Raw genomic sequence first — 9,188 nt, 5'->3', positions numbered from 1 at the left:
GGCTGGAGTGCAGTGGCCGGATCTCAGCTCACTGCAAGCTCCGCCTCCCAGGTTTACGCCATTCTCCTGCCTCAGCCTCCGGAGTAGCTGGGACTACAGGCGCCCGCCACCTCGCCCGGCTAGTTTTTTGTATTTTTTAGTAGAGACGGGGTTTCACCGGGTTAGCCAGGATGGTCTCGATCTCCTGACCTCGTGATCCGCCCGTCTCGGCCTCCCAAAGTGCTGGAATTACAGGCTTGAGCCACCGCGCCCGGCCCCAAATGTTCTTTTTTGCTCCCAATCTTTGGGAGCACAGACTGAAAAAACAAAGGTTTCACCTGTGGGGTGCCCCTCCCTAAACTTTTAGTACATTTTCACAAGTGTTCTTTCAGAATGAACTGTTTTCTTCAACACTTGCCAAGCTAATAAAACCGTAAGAATGTCAAATACAGATTTACTAAAACATCATCTATCAAGGTTACTTAGTAACTACAAGGCAAGCAAAAGGATCAAATTTAAATTCCTATCTTCCAGTTCATTGCAGTGTTCTGTCATTTTACAAAACTTTGGCCAGGTGGCCGGGCGCGGTGGCTCAAGCCTGTAATCCCAGCACTTTGGGAGGCCGAGACGGGTGGATCACGAGGTCAGGAGATCGAGACCATCCTGGCTAATACGGTGAAACCCCGTCTCTACTAAAAAATACAAAAAACTAGCCGGGCAAGGTGGCAGGCGCCTGTAGTCCCAGCTACTCGGGAGGCTGAGGCAGGAGAATGGCGTAAACCCGGGAGGCGGAGCTTGCAGTGAGCTGAGATCCGGCCACTGCACTCCAGCCTGGGCGACAGAGCCAGACTCCCTCTCAAAAAAAAAAAAAAAAAAACAAAAACTTTGGCCAGGGACGGTGGCTCATGCCTATAATTCCAGCACTTTGGGAGGCCGAGGCAGGTGGATCACTTGAGGACAGGAGTTCGAGACCAGCCTGGCCAACATGGCAAAACCCCATTTATACCAAAAATGCAAAATTAGTTGGGTGTGGTGTGTGCCTGTAATCCTAGGTACTCCAGAGGCTGAGGCATGAGAATCACTTGAACCTGGTAGGTAGAGGTTGCAGTGAGCCAAGATTGTGCCACTGCACTACAGCCTGGGCGACAGAGCGAGATTCCATGGGGGGGGGGGGGGGGGGGGGAAGAAAAATTGGAAATACCACATATCTATCAACAGAGGACTAATTTTTAAAATTGATACATCCTTCTATAACATTTTGGAGTCATTAAAAATGTTTTATATGTATTGACATGATACTGATCTGCTTATATAATCCCATACTTCCACAAACATATTTTCTGTATTTGTGAATACATATTTTGTGCATGGATGTAATAAAGAGTGGGAAAAGATATAAGCCGAAATGTTAGCAGTGGCTACTTTGGTACTGAAGTTCAGGGTGATTTAATTAAATTTTTCCTTTGTTTTCCTTTTGTTTTGGCTCATTCTTCCCTAGTGATCACATATTGCTTTTATAATTTAAAAAACAATTATAGATAAGGCACCTGTAATCCCAGCACTTCAGGAGGCTGAAGGCAGATGGATCACCTGAGGTCAGGAATTTGAGATCAGCCTGACCAATATAGTGAAACCCTGCCTCTACTAAAAATACAAAAATTAGCCGGGCGTGGTGGTGCGTGCCTGTAGCACCAGCTACTCAGGAGGCTGAGACAGGAGAATTGCTTGAACCCAGGAGGCAGAGGTTGTAGTGAGCCGAGATCATGCCACTGCACTCCAGCCTGGGTGACAGAGAGAGACTGCCTCTAAAAAAATATTACCTGAGGGTGGCAGTGCACGCCTGTAGTCCCAGCTACTCGGGAGGCTGAGGCAGGAGATTTCCTTGAGCCCGGGAGAGGTGGAGGTTGCAATGAGCCAAAACTGCACCACTGCACTCCAACCTGGGCAACAGAATAAGACTCAAAAAAAAAAAAAGAAAAAAGAAAGAAACACCAAACCAATTATAAAGAAAACAGAAGTTCCAGTCTCAAAAAGATAAATGGAATGACCTAGGCCCATCAAATGGTGGAAAAAAATAAGTAAGTGGCAGAGAGAAGCTGACTGAAATGAACACCACATGGACCAGCCAGGGTACTCTGGGCAAGACTCCTTACTTCATTCATTTGCTATTTACTGAGGTCCCCGTAGGTGATGAGACTATGCTAGACATGATGGAAAGGATGGTAGGGTCCCCTGCCTCCAGGAGTTAACGATGCAGTGAGGACATGTATTAAACATATTTACCCAAATAATTACCAATTACTATTGTGAGGGGAAAGAGGGGCCGCGATTTCCAAGTGTTTTCCTTGCCTTGCCTCCTCCCCAATTCAGTGTCCCTCACCTGTACCCTGAGAACGCTGTGCTCTAGGCTGAGTTCCTTTCTATGAGGCAGTCTTCCGGAGTGAGGCTTTGGGAAGAAAATCAAACCCCAAATCGGCCTTGCAGCCACTTGAGGGGCACGCAGAAGGACGGGTTAAAAGGCAGTGAGCAAAGATCTACCCTGAGGGCAGAAAAGCTTTGCTGACACGGTATTTATTAAAATCAATTTAGTTTTAAGGTGGGACGAAAGTTCCATCTGCCTAAATCAATTCTCAGTGTTACTTCGCTAACCCTTTGGGAAAGTTACCCTGCAAGGGAATAAAAGTATGGTAGGGGGAGGATGAGGAACAAGGTGCAATATTAAGTGGCTCTAGTTAACAAGTAACCTGATTTTTCCTTATTGTTAAATCAAGTTCACCTTATACTCCAGGGATCTCCCAATCCTCCATCAAGAGGCGTAAACAAGCCAAATAATCGGGGCATGCTTCCTAGAGGGACCTCTGAATCATAAAGATGTTGAATCATCTATACCAACATGTATTTTTTTAAAGTTTGCACATACTAACCTTTGTTCCTGAATTTTAAGTTCCTAACTTTAAAGGACATAGAGGAGAGGTGTTCATTACAGTTTTCAATACTTCCTGGAACTAAATGCCTTTATTCTGATGCTGATTAATAAAAAATATATCAGCGGTGCACAGTTTTCAAGCTTACACCATTAACACCCTTTTCCCTAAGTGAAGAGGGAAAAGAATCACATTCTTCCATCTAATTCCAACCCACTGTGACTTGCTCTTTTACCTCCTCTTTATGAAGAGGAGGATAAAAGTAAGAAATGCCTTTTACAGCAAGTCTGAACATTTCTGAGGGAAATTAAAACCTCTCTTTGCTACCCAGGCTGTCCCAAACAGCGGGGCCTCAGTTAGGATCACAGTGGCGCGATCGCAGGTCAAACATCCCCCACGGCTACAGCGAGGCCTGCTGGGCCCGAAGAACACATTCCCAGCAGTACAAGTTCGAGCACACCCGGGGCAGCACACCCAAGGAACGTGGCGGCCGGGCGCAAGTGCTGCTCTGTTCCCAGGGCGGCCAGCCTCCGGCCTGCAGACCTGGGTGACAGCCAGTGGTCGCTCCGGGTGGCACACTAGGCAAGTCCCGGAACCCCAGGCCCAGAGAGTCAACTGGTCAAATATAAGGCAGTGCCAAGAAGTTCCGCTCGTAAATCCTCTTGACGCCCAACGGGCCTGAGCGCTCATTACCACCAGAACCCAGCAGAGTCCGGCCCTGAATTTCATACCCCGGGCTTTCCACCGTGGGTGCCAGGAGCCGCGGGCCCCCAGTGGATCTCGAACGCCAGGGGCAGAACCCGAAGAAAGGCTTCCAGTAGTTGGGGAAGGGGGGCGCAAAAAACAACCTAGAAGGCTCCCGGGCCGCAGGTTCCCACCCACTCCGCCAGTTCCCACCACTCCGCCCTGCCCTGCGCAATCAGTTCGCTAACTCCACCGGCCCCGCGGGAGCCAGAGAGGAAAGCAGGGGAAAAGCTCTTAATGACTTAGTGTTTACAAAGCAACCAAGCCCGGGGAGGGGACTGGGTCTTCTGGGTACCCTTTAGACACAGCTATTTCTTCCTTCCCTCCCTTTCCCCGAACCCACGCTGGGGCCTGGGGGTGCCCAGCATGACAGCCTCTACAGGAAGTGGGGTCTTTGGGGAAATCTCTGCCTCTGCCGGGCTCTGCCAACTTCAGCTGCTCCCGCATGTCCCACCTGGGTGCCTCCTTGGCGCAGAGACCCCCCATCAAAGCCACCAAGGAGAGGCTAAGGGATTCGTGGAGATGGGTGCCGGCAGCAGAACCCCCTTCGCGCACCTGCCCGGATCACCGTCTGTCTGCCCAGCGTGCCCAGGACCCCAGCTCCTCAGCGATAAGAGCCCTCCTTGGCCAGGTTTCTCACCTTGGATGGTGCCATTGCAGGAGACAGAGGCTGCCAGCAGGATGGCGGCCCCCAGCAGCCACGCCGCGCTGCGGCCCCCCATCCTCCCCGAAGCCCCGACGCCGGGCGCGCTGGGAATCCGCCGCCACGGATTCGAAACTCAGAGCTCCACTGGACGCACCGAGAGAAAGTCAGCCTCTCATCTGCCCCGAATCGGAGGCTCTGCGCTCCTCCCCAGGGCGGGTTAGGTTTCAGGGAAACCGGAGGCGCAGCTAGACTCACCTGCGGGAGGCCACGCCCCGGGACCGGAACGCGCGCCCTGGCCCCGCCCCCGGCCACCTGCCTTGCGCTGCTGAGCTCCGGCTCTCCGGACGGATGCCAGGTCCCCTAGACTGCTGGATCAGCCTGCGGGCTGGGTTGAGCGCATGAGGTGTCCGCTTTGGAATGCAAATAGCAGGAACGCTGGGACCAGGGGTTAATCCCGGCCTGGGTTATGCCGCGAACTACCTTTAACCTTTACTTACTCCTAGAGAACCGGGTCGTTGGTCTCCCTCACTTTTCCTGACTGTGGGAAAGCCACGATCCGAACTCACTGCAATTGTGTTTGGTAACTGATACAGAGAGCGCTTCCCGGTGCGGTGGACACTGCAGGAGGAGGGATGCGTTTTTTATTGTAGAGGCAGCTGCAGCTGCGGACACCACGAAAGCGGTGGGGAGCACAGGGGGCGGGGCGGGCGGAGGCAAGGGTGAGGTGGAGCGTGAAAGAAGACATGGAATGGCTACTTTCAGCCCCAAGTGCCAAAGCTTTAGAGAATTATCTTGTTTAATCCCTATAACAACCAGCGCAATAAGTATGATTATTCTTCCCATTTTATGGACGAGGAAATTGAGCTTAGAAAGACTAGATACATTGGTTAGAGTTACACGGTTTATAAACACAGTGTATAAATGTTTATCACATTTCAACTCTAGTCTAAGACTGCCACTGTGTTCTATTCATTGCTGCACTATAAATGCGTCCACCAGGGCTCCTCTGTATTGAGATCCCATAGGCTAAATAAATACATGAGCAGATAGAAAGGGTGGGAGAGAAGAAGTGTGGAGTTGGGGATAAGTGCATGAGTGCATGAGGGGTGGCATCATATTGGTAATGTCTTACTTTTTTTTTTTTTCTTCGAGTCGGAGTCTCGTTCTGTCTCCCAGGCTGGAGTACAGTGGCGCCATCTAGGCTCACTGCAACCTCCGCCTCCTGGGTTCAAGCAATTCTCTAGCCGTAGCCTCCCGAGTAGCTGGGGTTACAGGCGTGCACCATCACATCTGGCTAATTTTTGTGTTTTTAGTAGAGACAGGGTTTCACCATGTTGGTCAGGCTAGTCTCGAACTCCTGATCTCCTGATCCGCCCACCTCCGCCTCCCAAAGTGCTGAGATTACAGGCATGAGCCACTGCACCCGGCATGTCTTACTTTTTATTTGCTTTTTAAAAGATCTATTAAAACAAAGTCAACTGTTACCCATTTAAACCATTGGTATCAGAAGAGCACAGAAGAGAGACACAGGTGTTTTCAAATATTTGAAGGATTCCTTGTAAAAGAGGATTTGGATGTGTTTTGAGTAGCCCCAGAGAGCAAAAATAGGTGGAAGCCACAGTGGGGTTTAATTTCAGCTCAATGTATAAGGAAATTTTCTCTGTTTTTTATGTTAATTTCTATTAGAAAATAGAAGTGGGGTCTCCCTCTCTTGTCCAGTCTAGTCTGGAACTCCTGGACTCCTGGCTTCATGTGATCCTCCCCACTGAGCCTCCCAAAGTGCTGGGATTACAGGAATGAGCCACCACACCCGGACAGGCTTCTCCCCTTGTTCACATCTGTGTGATCCCAAGTTTACTTATCTTCTCTAAACTTTAAGTTATTTTATATATACACACACATGTGTGTGTGTTTTAAAGGTGTTTGAGGATAAAATAGTGACTAGTGACTGGGTTGGATATGTGGTAGAAGCTCAATAAATATTTTTTGTTTATTTCCTTTCTCTGAGGAGTCCTCATACTCCACCTGCACCCCAGCTCTCACTTCAGCCCATGCCCACTTTTCCTCCCAGGAAAAGCTGACTTCTAGAAGCAGAACAGGAACCTTTGACATCCTGAACAGCGGACAGTTCTCCTGATAGGGATCAGGCCATTCCTGAAGGTCCCTCCCCAGGGGAGATAACTGATTGGTAAGATGTCCCTTCAAACTATTCAAGCATCCATTTCCTCACCTGTAGCTTATTAGTATTACATCTATCATCTGGGAATGATACTAGTACCTCTCTCGTAGGGTGGTTGTGAGGATTCACTTTGCTAAATGTCCATAAAGCACTTCTTAGCACAGTTTCTGGTATATAGTAAGCACCTAAGAAATGGGAAGTGCTATAGAATGACTGCCTTTAAGGTGGAATCTTCCTCTTTCAGAGAACAATACATCAGTGTTCAGCTGCTTTTTTTTTTTTTTTTTTTTTTTTTTGAGACGGAGTCTCGCTCTGTCACCCAGGCTGGAGTGCAGTGGCCGTATCTCAGCTCACTGCAAGCTCTGCCTCCCGGGTTCACACCATTCTCCTGGCTCAGCCTCCCGAGTAGCTGGGACTACAGGCGCCCGCCACCACACCTGGCTAGTTTTTTTGTAATTTTTTAGTAGAGACGGGATTTCACCATGTTAGCCAGGATGGTCTCGATCTCCTGACCTCGTGATCCGCCCGTCTCGGCCTCCCAAAGTGCTGGGATTACAGGCTTGAGCCACCGCGCCCGGCCGGTTCAGCTGCTTTCGATTGAAATTTTCACTGTAGGCTGCCACCCTTTTCACAGTCTTCCCCCTCTCCTTAAATTACAACTCCATCCTTCCAATTGCTCACATCAAGTCTTGGAGTCAGGCTGGGTACAGTGGCTCATGCCTATAATCCCAGAAATTTGGGAGGCCAAGGCAGAAGGATTGCTTGAGCCTAGGAGTTTGAGACCAGCCTGAGCAATATATTGAGACCCTATTTCTACAAAAAATTACCCGGGGTGGTTGTATGCACCTGTAGTCCGAGCTATGCAGGTGGCTGGGCAGAAGGATCACTTAAGCCCAGGAGTTCCAGGCTGCAGTGAGCCATGATTGTGCCACTGCACTCCAGCCTGAACAACCAAGTGAGACCCTGTCTCTAAAAAATTAAAATTATTTGGCCAGGCACACTGGCACACACCTGTAATCCCAGCACTTTGGGAAGCCAAGGCAGGCAGATTACTTGAGGTCAGGAGTTCAAGACCAGTCTGGCCAACATGGTGAAACCCCATCTCTACTAAAAATTAGCCAGATTTGGTGGCACAGGCCTGTAATCCCAACTACTCGGGAGGCTGAGGCAGGAGAATCGCTTGAGTCCTGGAGGTAGAGGTTGCAGCGAGCAGAGACTGTGCCACTGCACTCCTGCCTGGGCAACAGAGCAAGACTTGGTCTCAAAAAAAGTTAAAATTATAAAATGAAAATTAGGCTGAGCGCAGTGGCTCACGCCTGTAATCCCAGCACTTTGGGAGGCTGAGGCGGGTGGATCACCTGAGGTCAGGAGTTCGAGACCATCTTGACCAACATGGTGAAACCCAGTCTCTACTAAAAATACAAAATTAGCTGGGCTTGGTGGTGCATGCCTGTAATCCCAGCTACTTGGAAGGTTGAGGCGGGAGAATTGCTTGAACCTGAGAGGCGGAGATTGCAGTGAGCCGAGATGGCACCATTGCGCTCCAGCCTGGGCAATAAGAGCAAAAGTCTATCTCAAAAACAAAAAAGGAAAAGAAAAAAAAAAAAAAAAAACTGAAGTGTTTCCCACTTCCCTCTGAGTAAAAACCAAAATCTATCAAAGGTTTACACATCCTGTTCCCTCTTCCCCATCCACACACACACCACATTCTTGATGTTATCGCCTGTGATTCATATTATCATCCTACTCCAGCCATGTATGCCCCCGTCATTCCTTTGCACTCGGTATCCTTTGCCTGGAGTGATGTTCCATCAAGCAGCTCTTGACTCATCTCTCTAAAGTATTAGTTTACTTAGAATTATAAACCGCTGGAGCTGGAGGGGTCTTTACAAGCCAGAGTAGGCCCTCACTCGGCCAGTATCTCTTAGCTTGTTGGCAGTGAGGCTAAGGCGTCTGGATGGTAGGCAAGGACTCAGTTGGTCATAGTGGTCTCTCCTCTACACGAAGGCCTTCTAGACCCAAAGAAATAATCTCTCATGATAATCATTTCAAGCATTAGTGGTCAACTATTATCTAGTGTTACGGTCTGTGGGGTTTTCTACTTTTTAGATTTTTTTTTTCATTTGATAAAAAAATGGGAATTTTTTTTTTTTTTTTTGAGACAGGCTCACTCTGTCACCCAGTGGCACAATCTCGGCCCACTGCTACCTCCACCTCCCGGTTCAAGCTATTCTACTGCCTCAGCTGTCTGCCCAAGTAGCTGGGACTACAGACATGTGCCACCATACCCTGCTAATTTTTGTATTTTTGGAAAAGATGGGTTTTCACCATGTTGACCAGTCTGGTCTCGAACTCCTGACCTCATGATCTGCCTGCCTTGGCCTGCCAAAGTGCTGGGATTACAGGCATGAGCCACCAGGCCCAGCTGAGAAATATTTTTAAGGAAAAGAGTTATGAAGACTTTCAAACTGGGGCTGAAATTGTGGCTGGGTGATGTGTCACTGGGACACGTGTAGACAGAGAGTTAGTCATGACATCATGGGAAATGCAGCCGCAATAGTAATCCTACCTTCTGAAAAATGACACTGCTCTAGGGTGCAGAACTGGCACCTCGCCCCCATGAAGAGTCAGGCGACAGCACATGTAACAGCGATTACTTTTTTTTTTTTTTTTTTTTTTTTGAGACGGAGTCTTGCTCTGTCGCCCGGGCTGGAGT

The 9,188-nt window shown here is 49.0% G+C and overlaps 1 protein-coding gene across 1 annotated transcript in view; it reads right to left on the bottom strand.

Annotated features, from left to right (window-relative positions):
- F2RL1 (F2R like trypsin receptor 1) overlaps positions 1–4,573 on the bottom strand; it is a 12,866-nt gene extending 8,293 nt beyond the window's left edge. The window contains exon 1 of the mRNA XM_026454257.1: positions 4,288–4,573. Within this exon, the coding sequence (XP_026310042.1) occupies positions 4,288–4,369 (82 nt within the window). The 5' untranslated portion in view covers positions 4,370–4,573. The remainder of the gene's footprint in view (positions 1–4,287) is intronic.
- Positions 4,574–9,188: the final 4,615 nt, after the last annotated feature.

This window comes from Piliocolobus tephrosceles, chromosome 4 (genome assembly GCF_002776525.5).
Source record: "Piliocolobus tephrosceles isolate RC106 chromosome 4, ASM277652v3, whole genome shotgun sequence".
Classification (NCBI taxonomy): Eukaryota; Metazoa; Chordata; class Mammalia; order Primates; family Cercopithecidae; genus Piliocolobus; species Piliocolobus tephrosceles.
Note: the sequence above shows the minus strand (reverse complement) of the source record. Positions and strands in the feature narration are given on the sequence as shown.